Below are 17906 nucleotides of genomic sequence, written 5' to 3' on the forward strand. Positions count from 1 at the left end.
TAACAGGACTGGAGTAAAATGTAGTATATATGATTAAAGTGGAACTTTATTTAGAAAATTCTGATAGATCTGATTAGAAGTCCTGATAGATCACTTCAGGCTGGCCCCTTTTTGCAGGTATAGCTATGTAAAACATTAAAAATCAGTGCCTATACAGTGTAAAATCCAGTAATGCACTGTCTTGCCCTGCTATGCACATGCTCAGTTGCTCTCTATTCTCAGCACTGTGCCTAAAATCAGAGCCACTAGAGGCTCCTCAGATGATAGCTTCAAGATTTACTGTTGCTAAAGGGGCAGGAAAGCAACAGGAATGACAGACTGTGCTGATGGAGTACAGATTAGGGAGGGAGAAAAAAAAGTATAAGTGATGACAGGACAAACTCTGCTGCCAGGGAGGCACAAAAGTGTTAAACTTACAAGGATAGTGTCTTATCTTACCTCCCTGATATCGTCTCCTTTCTCCCTCATTGGCAGCCTGTGAACTTCAGCACTGTAATCCATCTGTCAGTCTTCCTTTATAGCTAAGCCAAGACATACAATCAAGGATGGCCATGCACATATTTTAATTGAAGAACATGACATATGTGGGGAGATTTACTTAAACTGGTGCACAGAATCTGGTGCAGCTGTGCATTGTAAGCAATCGGCTTTTAACGTCAGCTTGTTCAATTAAGCTTTAACAATAAAACCTAGAAGATTCTGTGTGCACCAGTCTTGGTAAATCTCCCCCATAGTTTTAGAGACCAAGGAGAGAGGGAGAGATTCAAATATGTGGAATGTATGTTTTGTTTTTTTTTGTTAAAGAACATAAATTGTTGTCAGACTGTTATGGATAAAGTTCCACTATAAGCATACCTAAAATAAGAGAAATAAAGGAAAGGATGTGAAAGAAGAGAAGACAAGAAAAAGTGTGTGAAAAGATGTTTTCTACCTCTTCATTTGCCCAATGAGTCCAGCTTATGCTATTCATTGTTCTTCTGAAATGTAATGTACCCAAGGGTCTCATATTTTTTCAAATAAAGATATTTTGTCATTCAGTGTGGCTGTTAACTTTCCATTTATCATTATCCACGATAGCTTTGGGTTTAACAGTGTGAACAGGATAGAAGAAGACCTCCATGAGCTAATAATGGTTATCATCCAGCTCTTTTTTTAAAACATTCTACAAAACACACAGGAAACGCACGCAAAATGCACTGCAAATGTGCAATGGCCAATGGCACCCCAAATGTGGTTGGCAACTATGTGTTTGTCATGCTACAAATGCAACTCTCTATGCCTGAAAAGGTGAGGGAGCTTCTTTGGCGCGCATATTAACAACTTGACCTCCAGAGGATTTACCCCCTTCCTGACCAGGCCATTTTTTGTGATACGGCACTGCGTTACTTTAATTGACAAATGCGCTGTTATGCAACTCTGCACCCAAATTAAATTTATGTCCTTTTTTCCCCACAATTAAAGCTTTCTTTTGCTGGTATTTGATTGCCTCTGCGGTTTTTATTTTTTGCGGTATAAATAAAAAAAGACCGATAATTTTGAAAACAAAAAAACTATTTTTGACTTTTTGCTATAAACATATCCAGTAAAAAAAAAATTTAAAAATCTTATTTCGTCATACATGTAGGCCAAAATGTATTCTGTTACATGTCTTTGCTATAAACAATACCAATACATGTAAATTGATTAGTGTTTGTGAAAGTTATAGCATTTACAAATGGAAATATATATACTGTTATTTTTTTTTCTCTTATACTAGTAATGGCAGCGACTTATAGCGGGACTTCTGACACCGTCGGGGGGGGGGGGACGACTGACTATCTGCCACTGACATCCCTAGTGACACTAATACACTGTATTAATGACGCTGGGCAGGAAGGGGTTAACATCTGGGGCGATGAAAGGGTTAACTGTGTGCCTAAACAATTGTAATTGCAACAATTTTCTGGACAAAGTGGTGCATTATCTGACAGAAATGCAGAGGTGCCAGCATTTTTGGCTATGACTGTATGAGTAAGGCCTGGAGTGGCTGAAATGTATCAGTGTACTCATTGAGCTGTTCTTTAAGCCTAGTACACATAATGAGAATAATGGATGAATTCTTGTCTGTCTTTTTTTGTGAAAATCATTTGTTCTGTTATCTCACAAAAACATTTCGTCCCTTCAGATGATTTTGCACAAACTGTCGTGATTGGGTCTGCTCTTGAAAGCTGTGTACCAACAATCAGATTATTGGACCATCGCTTCAAAAACAGTTTTTCTGTCTTATTTTCTCATCATGTGTACTAGGTTTTAGGCCTGGTTCATGTTACGGTACATGGTGGCAGACCCCAGCCCTTCTCACCAACTTGTGACTAAAGGACCAGCCGATCTCACATCGCGTTGTCACTTGCGTAACAATGCCACTCTCAGCTGCACCCTGCACAAAGATTTTCCAGCTCGCAGGACCACAATCTATGTGCCAGCAGCCTGAGAGCGATTGTTGCTGGGTCAGGTTAATTACACAATTAACCCTTCACGCTGCCACCACCACCTTTTTACAGAGAAGGAGGAAACTCACAAATCTTAGCAGTAACACTATGATATTAATATAAGCGTCTGTAATACACACTGTCACCACAGGCAGATATATTCAGAGGATTATCACATACAGTAGCACTCTTCAGAGACAGGGATTCTTTAGTTTGCATTAAAAGCTTTAGAGACAGTTCAACACTTTTCAGAAAATAGGATTTATTACTAAAAAGGTCAGAATGGTGCAATTAAAATATTTACAGAAAAATATGTAACAAAGATATAAAGAAAGCAATAAAACAACAGAGAAATAAAAGAAAGAAGTTCAGAAGGCAGAATGCTTGCAAAAGTCCTTGGTTTGAGCAGAGTCCAATCGTCATAACAAAGGCTGCTCTGGCTCTCAAGTCTCTTAGGTGGTTCCTGATCGATGTTAAAGGAGAGCTCATTTTTCTCCAGGCTGTCAGTCTTTTTCTATCATCTCAAAGGGGTGTCTCCTGAGAACAAATGACCAATTGTCCAGTTTGGGGATGGGTGTTAGTCAGTAACCAAGGTTATGACCAAATCCCTTACAATTTCATATTAAGGCCAATAACCTTCAATAGGTACAGGTAGCATCCTAGCAACTGGCAGATTAATATTTAGAATTATATTCTAAATGCACAGATACCAAACTTAGCATATCTTTGTCACTCCAGATAAAAGAGACTGCTCTATTTTCTTTTGTAGGTACTGATATAGTCATGCAAGGTCTCGTTTGACTCATATTAAAATGACCTATCCGAATATGTACTTCATATTAATGTGCCCAGTTCCTGCTGAAGTTTATGAATTTGTATGAAAAATGACTCATGTGGAATGTACGTTTTATGACATGCTTTAGCCCTAATGGCCTAACAGGTCATGACTTACTGAGTTATTGTTTTACGATCGGGCAGAGGAAAGTGATTTTTCAAAGATGATCCCCTGGGACCAGACTAATTAGTGGTTTACAGCCATGGAGCTCATGTAGCTGTGTTTATTTAGGACAAAAAGCACTTTTGAACTCCGTTCACTTAGAGCCTCACATTCCATTCAAAAGGGAGGAGGGAGGACAGGAGAGACAACCTGGCCAAGACCTAAGATGGCTGTCAGTGTCCATGTCTCTATTTCACACAATCGTCACAGATCACACCAATACGTTTTTTTGTGTTTTTTGCAGAAACACATTCAACATCCATTCAACACGGTTTCCTGCAGGACACTTTCACATCTATGCTTTTTTGAGCAGCTGCGTATTTGGAAAGGGTCTGGGAATTTTTTTTCAATGCAAAAAAGCAGCGTTTTTGCTACAGTAGAGTTCAACGGAGACACTGCTGAACGCATGTAATGCGTTTTTGCCACATATTGCATTTTCATTCTGCCCTGCAACAAAAACATTTCCCCTTTAACAAAAAAACAAAACAAAAAAAGACAAAAAATGCGTGTGTAAAAACTCAAAGCAAAATGGAGAAAGCATTGCAAAAATGGATAAAAAGCAGACTGCATTGGTGTAAAACAGGCCTTCGCCATTTGATGTAATAAAGGATCTCAAGGATCTTTATTCCATGGCTGGCATGTGTTTGTGATTATTGTTACTGGAGTGGTCTGCAGAGGCCAAGGCTGAGCACCGATGGGGTGATTGAGTCCAGCTTTCTTTCTTTGCATACTACAGGTCAGTTCCTATCTGATTCTGAAGGATATGACAGATCACCTTCTGTCGTGCTTGTGGCAGTGTGTTTCCTTAGTGTCCCGGTAATGACTTAAGTTGTGTTTTTGATCTGCTGCTATGACTGAATATTTACCTCTAAAATTCATTCTTCTAAATGGCGAGAGAACTGTCACGCAGGGTCAAATTAACACAGACATTGTAATAGATAAGCCACAGAGGGCAAACATATAAACATAAAAATTGCTGCGCTGCCTCTTATAAAAACTACTTCAATAATTAAAAAAATGACTACACAAAGGGTCCCCACAAATGTACATGTGCTATAATGCCCCGTGGGCTGGCAATTATATCCCTCCTCCCCAGTGACTAAATCCCAAATAAACCAATAAGTAAATACAAATGACAATAGTGCTAAAAATAGCACAAATAGAATGCCATGAAACTGTATACAGTAAAATTATATATATATATATATATATAATATATATTAAAGTCCCAATAATTGTGCAAATATATAAAAGTTATTTTATATAAACCCCCATCCGCATCCGGTGTGAATATTAAGTGATATAGTAGTTATTCCTCTTATCCATAGCAATTCTCTGTGCGTAGTATTGTATTTACTTGTTGGTTTATTTGGGATTTAGTCACTGGGGAGGAGGGATATAATTTCCAGCCCACGGGGCATTATAGCACATGCACATTTGTGGGGACCCTTTTGAGTTCTTTCACTTATTTAACTATTTAAAGTCGTTTTTGGGAGAGGCAGCGCAGCTATTTTAATGTTTGCACTCACATTTGTTCACTGGTACATATTTGTGATTTTGCTAGCAGCAGGCAGTCTAATTGATCAGTCCTCTGCACAGGATATACTCACACACAGAGGGCAAAAAGTTTGAGGTCTTGGGGAACCCATGAAAAAACTGTCAGATATACAGCTCAAAGAACATTGGTGTGATCAGCAAGCTGTTTGATTTTTAGAGATCGTATTAAAGTTGTTTAAAGTCAAAAGGTTTTTTACCTCCATGCATTTTGTGCATAAAGGTAAAAAACATTTAAGTAGCTGTTTGTCCCCCACCTCTTTCAGTTAGTTTCCTAAATCCTGTACCAATCCAGCAGTGTAGTCGTCTGCAGCAGCGCTGCTCTTTCTTCCTGGTCTCACAGGGCAGATTGATTAGTAGAGGGAGCCATTGGATTATGTTGTGATGGTTGTTCACGTCTCTAATTTAGCTGTCAGACACTCTTCCATTCTTACTGGTGATCTTCCATCCCCACCATTTTAATCAACAATTCATCAAACCATACCACACAGACATCCATTAGGGTGGGAGCATGGCTTTACAATGGTACCGTAGAGATTACAAACAAAAGATGGCCACCATGCTCTCAAAATGTTGGTGTAGCTTTTTTGCTGATATGTGACTTTAGTAAATCCTGATTTAGAATCTACACAGTGTGCTGGTTTTCTCCACATCACCATTTTATTCATCCAGATCAATGCCATATAACCATCTTTACAGTCATGCCGCGAACAGTCATCTAACCTTCTGCTAATGAAGAGTGAGCCCAGCCATTGATTTAGATATGAGCTCTGGCAGCAGTAGAGGTGTGACATTTCATCACCGGTTAGGTGAATAGATAGGCTCGTCTAAATGTCCTGCAGACTCATATTACTGATAACTGAAAAGAGCCGGATGAGAAATGCCACATCCCAGGAAGATTAGAAAAGTTCACATCTATCCCAAACTTCTCCATGAGATGACTGAACCTCTGAATACAAATTCTGGTCCTGTGTGATGGAGACTCATTCTGTAGTGCTGAGGGACAGCAAACATGATGCAAGAGTCCTGTTTGTAGAGTGATTAGAGTAAAGAATCCTCCATTTGTGAGCTGCACACCTGGCAATGGCATCTAACCGCTATTCATTTTTTTTTTTTTTATTTAAATCTTTTATGAAACTTTTTTCCATTACAAAAACCAAGCAACGTATCATTTACAACCAAAATACAAACATTCCCCTAAGTTTTGCAATCCAACCTCCCCACTCCCCCCTCTTCACCCAAACCCCCTTACAATTTACCCCGGTCCATATAGCTCTTTCCTTCTCTTTCCAACTTTCCATTCTATACCTATGTTCTTTCTCCTCCGTCCTCACTTTCGACTCTTCCTTTTTCTTACTATTCTTTCTTTCCCTCCAACCTTTCTTTTCCCTTCTCCTATTCCTGATACCGCCTTACAAAACATTCCCTTTATTCTCCTACCTCAAATCAGATCCCTTGGCCTCCCACTATTTCCAAATATTTTCCAGATGCCTTGAAGTTGGACCATCTTCCCCATTCCTTTCTAAATTTACCCATATGACCTTCGTCTATATGGTATAACTCCTCCATCTGATTTATATTCCACTCTGTCTAACCAGTCCCTCATTGTTGGGGGCTCCTGTACCTGCCAAAATGTAGGAATAAGCCCTTTAGCCACACTAATTAGATGGTATAATACACTATTTCTATACTGCCTAACCAGTCCCTCATTGTTGGGAGCTCCTGTACCTTCCAAAATGTAGGAATAAGCCCTGTAGCCACACTAATTAGATGGTATAATACACTATTTCTATACTGCCTAACCAGTCTCCCGTTTTTGGGGGCTCCTGTACCTTCCAAAATGTAGGAATAAGCCCTTTTAGTCGCACTAATTAGATGGTATAATACACTATTTTTATACTGCTTCACTGGTACTTCTGTCCTATAAAACAAACATACCCATGGATCCTTCTGTATAGTTGTCCCCAATATCTCTTGTATAAACTGGATTGCATCTTGCCAAAACCCCTGTATTTTTGGACAGTCCCACCATATATATGCCATTGTTCCCTTAGCTCCACATCCCCTCCAACATAACAGTGAGACTTCTACTCGTTGTGTATGTGCAACACTCGGTGTCAGCTACCAACTCGTTAAACATTTATAATTCATTTCAACCATGTTCATGTTAATCATCTCATGTGTTAATTTAAACATTTTATTTTTCTGTGGTTCATTCATTTTTGTTCCCAGTTCTCTTTCCCATTTCTCTAAGAACAGCGGGGGACCTGCCCCCCCAACTGCTATTCAGATTCACTCTGTAGGTGTAGCATAGACTGGCTTGCTTCTGAAGATGCTGTATGCATAACTGTCATGCTGATCTCATGGCCTCAATACTCTTATTGACTGTCACAGTACAAGCACATGAAGTCTGCATTCTTGTTTTAGGATAGTGACTCACTGAGGATCAGCATGTCAGGGAAGCAGTTAACATTTTCAAAGGGAGAACAGCAAAGACAGTCTATGCATTTTTCTCAGCACTGGTTTCCTTTAAACTTAGCTCTATGGGATCTAGGTTATAATGAGCTCTCTTATTGCTTGTGCCTGGTTGCCAACTGCCTTATGATTCATAACTGGATGAGTCTGGTCTTCTGCTGGGATATTTATTTCAGGTACTTATATAGTGCCTTCAATTTACGTAGCACTTATATATAGAGAGAGATATGAGATTAGCATTGGACTGGTCACCCTTGTAATAATGTGTGCCTCTAGTTAATGCCTTCTGTGCCTTCCATAATTCCACAACATGTTAATTTAAAGTGTTACTAAACCCACAACAGTAAAATCAGTCTGTATATGCAGTAAAGCATGCTTGTTATACTCACCGTGGAATCTAATGGGTTAATCCCCCGCTTTGTGTTAAAAGGCTGTTTGTTCCTGTCTTCTCTGATTCTCCCGTTCTTCCACAGTCCCCAATCCATTTGCTGATAGGACAGAGCCTTGGGGACAAGCTGCACATGCTCAGTTTGGTGTGTATTGCTAGAATTTTTTTTTATCTTGGGAGAGTGCATGTGATCAGCACAGGGCCAATCGGCACTGTCCAGACAGAGGGTCAGGGGTATGCAGCCTCATAGGACAATGTGGGGAGAATGAAAACTCCTCCTACAAGCTGTTACCAGTGCTCTGCTGGACACTGATAGAAGTCACAAACTGCTGATGAAGAAAGGCATTTAGCAGTTTATATCTACTAAAATAATTGCATTTCCATGTTTTGTGTACTTTGGGAGACCAGATGTAGTGAATACAGGGTCCTGGGTTTAGTAACACTTTAACTGCTTATATTCCCATCTGGATGGTTACCTTGCGTCTCTTTATTTTGTAGTTTCCACTGGGCCGCCGCTTACCATGTGATATTTACTGGCATGGGGTATCCTTCCACGACAGCGACAATATCTGCTCTGGACAAGTCAACAAGTTTCCAGGTAAGTTTTGCAAAGATAATTCCAGCTTGTCACTACTCATTAACATCCAGTACAATATGTTTTGTGTCAGGAACATTTGCTAGACCTTACTGGAATTATAATTGGAATCTGATTAGTTTTGGCAATAGAGACAGTCCCTTCTTAAAGGGAAACTACACTATCTGAGCACCACAAACCAAAAATGCTATTTAATTAATTTTTAATATTCAGAGTAAACTTCCCAACCCATCCATGGCTCCATGCTTTTTTTTTGCTGCAAAATCACTTTGAAAAACACCCCCCTAGCATTACTAGCTAAGGTCATCTTGAGTAAGGGCAGATGATTCATGCAGCATTTATTTCCTGGAATCCATCTGCCCTTAGCTCAGGCATGCAGGCACAAATGTGTACTTAGCTGAGAAAGTCCATCCTCCCTTCTTGAAGATTCCTGGGATGCAAGACATTATTTGCCTAGGGCTGGAAATCAAGAAGTAACTGAAGAAATGTAAAAAAAAAGTAAATAGCATATGCTTTCCTATCTTTTTACTAATGCTAGCAGCAGAAGGATCAAAAATAGTCAATGTTGATTGAGAGAGTGAAGTTGCACTTTAATGTTGGCCTTCCAGAATTTTCTCCTGCTTGGGCAAAGCTGTACACTGTGCTGAGCTGAGTCCAACTATGCTAAAACTCATGCAGATTTTATGACTTCTTTTTAAAGGAATGGCTGAAATGGTGCGTAAAATAAACCTAAGCCGGGCTGTGAGAACCATGCAGGAACTATTCCCCGAGGAGTATGACTTCTACCCGCAATCCTGGATCCTTCCTGAAGAGTATCCTATCTTCACTGCACAGGTGAGTGTTGGGCTCAGGAACATTGTCTTCTGTATCTCAAGGAACATGTATAATATCATTCAACATAATTGCAGCTTCTCTGTACATCACTGATGGTTCCAAATGACGTTCTTGTCTTGGGAGAGTGGACGTTGTATGGCTGTAAAAGTGATACTCTCATTAGTAAATAAAGAATATTTCTTCATAGCCTCTGATACTAAGCAGCACGCTTAAAAAAAAATGGCATACATGTCCCCAAACAAATACTATATAAAAGGATAATTAGCACTTAACATGATCATTTATAATCAATAAATACAGTACAGTGAGTATCTAATCTTCAAAAAGCCCTTCGCAATTCCACTGTCAATGAGCAGCACCTTCACCAAGGGAAACATAGAGCAGCCTGTCAAATGCTTGAATATGTAGTTGATAGGAGGTCACACAGCACTTATGTCCGATTCCTTCGGGGTAAAAAATGATTCATGGCTCATTGGTAAATGCCCTCTCTCTATTTAAGACTACATAATCACACTTTCTCCCCACCAGCTGCTTCACTGTCAGTGCTGCTCTCAGTGTACATATGAGGACATAAAAAGATCATCTCCATTAGTGTAACCTTTAATGACATTTATTGAACTAAAATAGTAAAATGTACATAAAAGCCAGGCCACTGGTATCCAATATAGTATCCTACATCACTCCTGCTGGCTCCGCCCATCATGTTTCAGTCTACAGACTATTGACAGGAGCTGGCAGTGTGATTGTTATAGTCAAGATTTAAATATGCAGTGTGTTTAATCCCCTTCATTTTGCAATAACTCTCCTTCTAAGGCCTTTTTCACCCCACCCATCAGCTCGTCCCTCTCATATCAGCATGACACATATGCGAAACTGGAAGCTGCCAGGTAATGTGACCCAGGAATTGTCAACCAGCCGGATCCAGATGGAAGTGCTGGTGATCTTACAACTAGTTAAAGTGCTAAAGTTGTTCCAAGATGGGGACATGGCCTGGCGCGGCATGAAGTAGGACACAAATAAGCAGGGAGTGTAGCTTGGCGCGGCATGGCTTAGGGCACAAGTGAGCAGAGCTCTGCTGGAGATTGATCCTTTCAACGATCCTGTTTATCGCACAGCTGCCTGATTCATTTTCGGAGGGATCACACAATTCCGGCGCTAAGCTGGAAAAATACAGACACAAGGACCAGCCTAGAGAAGATGGAGGCATCTTTTCCACTGAGCAAGATCCACCTGCAGCAGATACAGCTAAAGTGCTAGATGTGATCTCTGCCTGTCAAGCAACTCTCACCGCTAAAATTCTACCATATTTGTAATGTATTTACACTGACGATCCTCACACAGTCTTTATAGTTCTCTAACTTCTCTTTATCTGCCTTATGGCTCAATTGAAACTACTCACCTGGAATGTCTAGGGCTTCCAAAATAAATTAAAGTGTACTGCAGTGCTGACTTATCTTAAAAACCAGTGAGCTGACCTCATTGTTCTTGTGGAAACTCATATAGTAGGTCACTTACAGAGAACATTACGTAGACCCTGGATAGGAAGGGCGTTTCATGCCACTCATGCTAAATTTTTACGGGAATTTTGGTGTTAATTACTAAATTGGTGCACATTGAACCTTTGATCGTTTTGTCCGATGCTCAAGGTTGATATGTTTTTTTTTTTAAATATGTCTATTTCAGGTAATCTCCCTGTATTACTGGTTTGGTATATCCCCCCCTCCCCTTTTATAATTCCGCTGTACTTAGTGACAGATTTACCTTTTATGTCTCAATATGCCTCAGTCCCAGCCATCTGAATGGGATACTTTAACATGGTCTTTAGCCCCTCCCTTAGTCGCCTCAGTCAGTCCTCTTTCTCCCTCTTCTGCATTGGAAATTCAGTTTAGCCACCTGCTGTCTGATTTTGAACTTGTAGACACTTGGAGACACTTGTTTCCGCAGCTGAGGGAGTACTCTTGTTTTTCATCCTTGCACTCTACCCTGTCTAGGATTGACTAAATTATTATTTCTGCAGTACTTGGTCCCAGGCTTCAAGCGTCGAGTTTTTGCCCTCGTTTACTATCTGACCAGGCCCCCTGCAAGCATACACCATTCGACCCACTCCTGTCTAGTGCTTAAACCCATTTTGTCTAACAGCTATAGCTGATGTTGATGCACTTGTGAGGAATGGATTTACTTTTTTGCAACTAATACTGGTACAGCCTCCCCACTGGAGGTATGGGAAGCCTTAAAAAACATGTTTATCTCCTACCCCTAGCAATCTGTTTTCTTTAAAACTCCAAACTAGGATACTGGTGCAATTAGGCTATACCTGAAAAGGCCAGGCAAAAGCTTACCTTTTCTTTACATGCCAGCGCATATTTGAACATGGAGAACACCCTGGTAAACTTCTGGCATACTTAGCTCATATGGACAGGAGGACCTCCTTTGTGATCACTCTAAAAACCTCTACAGGCACTCTTGTGTCAGATCAGTCTCTGGTTACAGCGGAATTTGTTAGTTACTTTTAGGAAGTATATGCTTCTAACGTAAACTCCACTCCACAATTACTGTTGGAGTTTTTGAAATATATTCCCTTTTCTGTTTTATCGTAGGAACAGATTTCTATACTTGAGGCCCCACTGCCCAAGGAGGAAATTAAAATAGCAATTTCTAAATTCAAACCTGCTAAAGCCTTAGGCACCGATGGGTTGCCTCTCAAGTTTTATACAGGTTATGCTGAAATCCTGGTTTCTAAACTGTTGGAGTTGTATAAAGCCATTTTTGAGACCTTTGCATTACCAGATTCAATGCTAGAGGCACTTATATTCCTTATCCCGAAAACTGGTAAGGATCCACTTATACCAGACTCATATCATCCCATTTCTTTGTTGAAAACTGATATTAAGATCCTTGCCAAGATTCTGGCTCTGCGACTTAACTAGGTCATTAACTCTCTAGTGCATCCAGACCAAATGGGCTTTATGCCCTTAAAAAATAATGCATTTAGCACCAGGCGGTTGTTTTATGAGGCTGCAGTCTGCGGCATGACTGTGTTGGTATGGGAGAGGTGGTCTCGTTGGACACTGCCAAGGCTACATACCTGTAGCACTGTCGTCAAAGCTTTGGTTTTGGCCCCAACTTTGTTTAGTGGATAACTATTTTATATTCAAACCCCCAGGCTTGGGTGTTAGCTAACAGTTGGACTTCCGAGGCATTTTCTCTTTCTTGTGGTACTCCTCAGGGATGTCCTCTTTCAATGCTACTGCATTCCCTGGTGTCCGAACTGCTGGCCATCAAAATCCGTTCCTCTCCTGGGGTCCGCAGACTGCAAACGGGAGATCTGGTTGAAAAGGTTGGGCTTTATGCCAGTTATACGATGCTTTACTTGGCAGATTCTGGACCATCTCTATTGGAGATTGTCAGCAGTCTTGTCAACCACCCTCAGTTATAGGAGTTATTTCATTGTTGGGCCTCTACAGTGACTCAGACTCTGCTCTGTTAGTCCCAACTCAGTTACACAAATTCCTCGATGTGTTTTATAAAAAGAGGGCTGACATTTTACTATCTCATCAACCATATTGTATGACTGCCCCATCGAATTCTTGCCAGGAGTTGAGATTACTATTTGGGCAAATTTATTCTCTATCTAATCCTGGAAGTAGAAGCTCTTTGCCAGTATGTCTCTGAGAACTTGGAGAACAGATTAATTTGTCCTTCCACATCACCTGCTGGAGCAGGTATATTTTTTGTTGAAAAGAAAAATCATTTGCTACGCCCCTGTGTGGACTACAGAGACTTAAATAAAATTACAAAAACAGATATTGGCCTCTACTGGTCCCTGAGTTGTTCCAGAGATTCAGAACGGCCAAGATCTATACCAAATTAGATCTACGAGTGGCCTACTATCTGTTCTGCATCAGAGAAGGAGACAAACGGAAGACAGCGTTCAGATCCCATTTCAGGCATTTCGAGTATCTAGTGATGCCATTTGGGTTATGCAATGCTGCCACTTTGGGTTATGCAATGCAGCCACTTTCCAACACTTGGTAAACAATATTTTCCAGGACTTTCCCGATTTTGTTTATGATTGTGTATTTGGATGACATCCTGATCGTCTCACTTTCATTGAAACTTCATCGCATAAAAAAAAGTGCTGCTCAGGCTAAGAGAAATGTGAATTTGAGAGACAGGAGATCTCATTTCTGGGATTCATAATCCCAACGAGGGCATTGCCATGGACCATCAAAAAGTGAATACCATATTGGATTGGCCTTTACCAGTTGACAGGAAAGGAGTACAAAGTTTCATGGACTTTGCCATCCTCTACAGAAAATTTATTAAAGACTTTTCTGCTATTACCCTTCCCATTACACAATTTACCAAGAAACATACTCGCTTCCAATGGTCACCAGAGGCATTTGACAAGCTGAAGCTTCTGTTCACATCAGCAACTATACTTTGGCATCCTGATCCTGCATTACCATATGTTGTGGAAGTAGACTACTCTGAATATGCTGGTGGGGCCATTCTGTCACAGCCATAAGGTCCCAAATCTTTAATTCATCGTTTGGCTTTCTTTTCCAAGAAATTCGCTCCAGCTGAAAGGAACTATGATGTGGGAGACCAAGAGCTTCTGGCAAATAAATCTGTCCTTGAGGAATGGTGGTATTTACTGGAAGGTGCATCCCACCCAATCCTAATCTTCAAGGATCACAAAAACCTGGAACATCTTAGGTCAGCCAAAAGACTATGCCCCCATCACCCAGGTGGGTGCTATTCTTTTTAGGATTCGTGTTCCATATCACGTATTGCCCAAGGTCAAGGAATGTTAAGGCGGACACACTATCCCACATGTTCCCTGAAGAAGAGGAAGCATCCCTACCTGACACCATCTTATTGGCCCAGAATTTTTTGCTTCTGCAAACAGAAGTTATAACTTGTATCAAGCAAGCATCTGGGCAAGAGTCACTTCCTCAGGGGATGACACTACAGGAAAAGGATGTACTCCTCCTATTCCAGGACAAAATTTTTGTACCAGAGAGCCTTAGTTCTCAAGACCTGTCACGACCACCCCTTGGTAGGCAATTTTGGAGTGCAAAAAATGATCAATGGAGGAAATTTATGTGAGATTGTGCCACCTGTACCCAAAGTAAAAATGATAACACTAAGTCCTGGGGTTTATTAAGACTACTTCCGGTTCCCAAGAGACCGTGAGAAACAGTGTCCATGGACTTTGTTATGAAATTGCTAGATTACAGCAATTATACTGCCATCTTTGTAGACGGACTGACTAAAATGGCACATTTTGTACCTATGAAGAGTACCCGCTTAGTGAAGGAGACAGCTCAAACCTTCATAAAAGTCGTGAAACTTCATGGAATACCCATCAATATTGTGTCAGATCAAGGTGTCCAGTTTACCTTGAGACTCTGGGGGAACTCTGCAAAGCTCTGGATATCAAGTTATGCTTCTCCTCTGCTTATCACCCGCAAACAAATGGGCAGACGGTGCGCACAAATCAGACACTGGAATAGTACCTTAGGTGCTACTCGTCCTTCTCACAAAACGATCGGGCATCCCTCTTGCCCTTGGCAGAATTTGCCTACATTAACTCTGTTCACAGTGTCACTGATCAAGCTCCATTTTTTTGTCAATTACGGTTTTTGCCCATCATTTCTGCCTGAGCTTGTTCCAGTTTCCCCAGTTCCTGCAGTACCAGACAGAATTAATTTCTTCTTGAAAAACAACAAGAAATTGCAAATTGCCGTTATTTATTTATTTCGGGTACTTTTATAGCGCCGTCAATTTACGCAGCGCTTAACATATATATTGTACATTCACATCAGTCCCTAACCCTCAAGGGGCGTACAATCTAAGGTCCCTAACTCACATTCACACATACACATACTAGGGCCATTTTAGACAGGATCCAATTCACCTATTATTATTATTATTATTATTATTATTATTACTACGAGTTTATATAGCGCCAAAGGGTTTGCTCAGCGCTGTACAATAGGGGGGACAATACATGGCACAGTACAACAACAACAAACAACGTACGAGGGGTAAGAGGGCCCTACTCTTACGAGCTTACAATCTAGGAGGGAGGGGGTAAAGGTACAGTAGGAAGTGGCTGAGGGGGATGAAGTGGTGGGAGGAATGAGGGAGGATGGCCGTTAGGTGAGGGTGGGGTAGGCTTCCCTGAAGAGATGGGTTTTGAGGGAGCGCCTGAATGTGAATAGGGAAGGCGACAGTCTGATGGATTGGGGCAGTGAGTTCCAGAGGATGGGGGAGGACCTGGAGAAGTCCTGCAGTCGTGCATGGGAGGAGGAGACCAGGGAGCAGGATAGAAGGAGGTCCTGTGAGGAGCGAAGGGTACGGGTAGGGTGGTACTTGGTGATCAGGTTGGTGAGGTAGTCAGGGGCAGTGTTGTGAACGGCTTTGTAGGTCAGGGTTAGGAGTTTAAATTTGATGCGTTGGGCAATCGGGAGCCAGTGGAGGGAGAGGCAGAGGGGGGTGGCAGAGGTGGAGCGGGTGGTGAGGTGGATGAGTCTGGCAGCTGAGTTCAGGATGGTCTGGAGCAGGGAGAGCCTGCACTTGGGTAGGCCAGTGAGGAGGGAGTTGCAGTAGTCAAGGCGTGAGATGATGAGGGAGTGTACTAGAAGTTTGGTGGTGTCTGGGGTGAGGAAGGAGCGTATCTTGGCAATGTTGCAAAGATGGAGCCTGCATGTGTTTGTGAGTGATTTGACATGCGGTTGGAGGGAGAGGTTCGCGTCAAGAATGACGCCAAGGACTTTGGCTTGCGGGGCGGGAGTGATAGTGGAGTTGTTGGTGATGATGGATAGGATGGGGGGGGGGGGTGTTGGCAGGGGGAAAGATGAGGAGCTCGGTTTTGGAGAGGTTGAGCTTGAGGAAATGTAGCGACATCCAGTCTGAGATGTCATTTAGGAGGTGAGTGATGCGGGCGGAGATAGTGGGGTGTCTTTTAGTGTGTGGGAGGAAACCGGAGTACCGAAGGAAACCCACGCAGGCACAGGGAGAACATGCAAACTCCAGGCAGATGGTGCTGTGGTTGGGATTCAAACCAAATTGCTGTTGCAAAAGCCAAGGAAGATAAGAATGTCTGTGACAGGAAGAGGAAGGGGGATCTGTTTCTAAAGCTGGGAGATAAGGTATGGTTGTCTACTGTGAATCTGAAATTGCCATGCTCATTGAAGAAATTGGGGTCCAGATATGTTGGTCCATTTACTGTCAGAAGAAGAATCAATCCAGTGGCATATGAACTGTATTTACCTGAATCTTATAAGATCCATCCTGTCTTTCATGTTTCTTTGTTGAAGCCTGCTGTGCTAGATCCTTTTCCGAATCGGGACCCAGGACCTTCACTACCAATTATGATAAGTGACAATGAGAAATATGAAGTGGAGGCTATATTGGACCGCAGAACAAGGGGAGGACACACCCAGTACTTAATTAAGTGGAAGGGCTTTGGTCTGGAAGAAAATTCTTCAGAATCTAAAGAGAATGTGTATGCTTCTGATCTGTTATGGGCTTTTTCTGCTAACCATTCACTAAGGAGGTCTCAAAGGGGCATCTGGAGGCTGCTCATAAGTGGGCGGGAATGTCAGGAAAGTTAGACTCAAAGGAATGCTGATGCTTAAAGGAATGTCCCTGCTCAAATGAATACCCATGCTCAAAGAAATGAGCAACCACAGAGAACAGTCCATAGAACTGTGCACTGCCTTAGGACCATGCGCACATCTATACGAGCACTTGCACATTAGTATCGTGCACGTGGTCATATGCGTAAGTGTGCTTGTTTAATGGACTTTGGCACCTAGTGGCCTAATTAAAGTCTTTCAGGGCTCAGCTCAGGTTCATTGCTGAGTGGTTGTCAGCTCCTTCTGCTTGTGATCTGACCCTGTATTCACACCCGACTTGCTTATCTTGTTTGTTCCTGAACCTCTGTTGCTGACTCTGGCTTGTGACATGACCTTGCTTTCTGCCTGCTGTTTTGGTACAACTGCTGCTCACTTGATGCTGACCTTGGCCTGGATCTGACTCTGTTCCTGATTTTGCACTCCTGCTGCCCAGTTGTTGCTGACCTGTGCCCTTTCTGACTACACACCTGAGATCTAGTATCTTCCTACTACCCGTTGATCTGATCCACCTCTACTTCCTCCGACTCTGCTTCCAACCCGTTGATCTGATCCACCTCTACTTCCTCCGACTCTGCTTCCAAGATATTCATAACCGGATCTCTTACAGGCACCCATGCCACTCTGTGTCCTGTTATACCCTGTCATCATCTCCAGGGGAAACAGGACAAGAGGTGTAAGGGCAGCTCTCTCATCAGCTTGGCCTCGGACAGGTATGTGACACCTGCCATCTTCGCCTGGAACCAAGAAGGGCTCCTTCTTGTTCCTTTTAGAACTTGGGGTGGGGTTAAACAGAAGACTTTCTCTATGAATAAATGCTGAAATACCATACCCACTAGATATTACTAGATGGTAGTATATCTTATGGGGGTTATAAATGGCCTCGTGGTTGCAAGCAATATATCTGATTTTTGGCATAAATAAAAGAAGGGCTCTAAAAGGACCTGCT

The 17906-nt window shown here is 41.9% G+C and overlaps 1 protein-coding gene across 1 annotated transcript in view; it reads left to right on the top strand.

The window, feature by feature from the left end:
• The window catches only part of TTLL11 (tubulin tyrosine ligase like 11), a 393649-nt gene that overhangs the window by 7477 nt on the left and 368266 nt on the right, over positions 1 to 17906 (top strand). The window contains exons 2-3 of the mRNA XM_089685248.1: positions 8381 to 8480; positions 9178 to 9311. Of these exons, the coding sequence (XP_089541374.1) occupies positions 8381 to 8480; positions 9178 to 9311 (234 nt within the window). The remainder of the gene's footprint in view (positions 1 to 8380; positions 8481 to 9177; positions 9312 to 17906) is intronic.

The sequence above is a fragment of the Staurois parvus genome, unplaced genomic scaffold, assembly GCF_062004578.1.
Source record: "Staurois parvus isolate SC_StPar_1 unplaced genomic scaffold, SC_StPar_1.0 ptg000365l, whole genome shotgun sequence".
Classification (NCBI taxonomy): Eukaryota; Metazoa; Chordata; class Amphibia; order Anura; family Ranidae; genus Staurois; species Staurois parvus.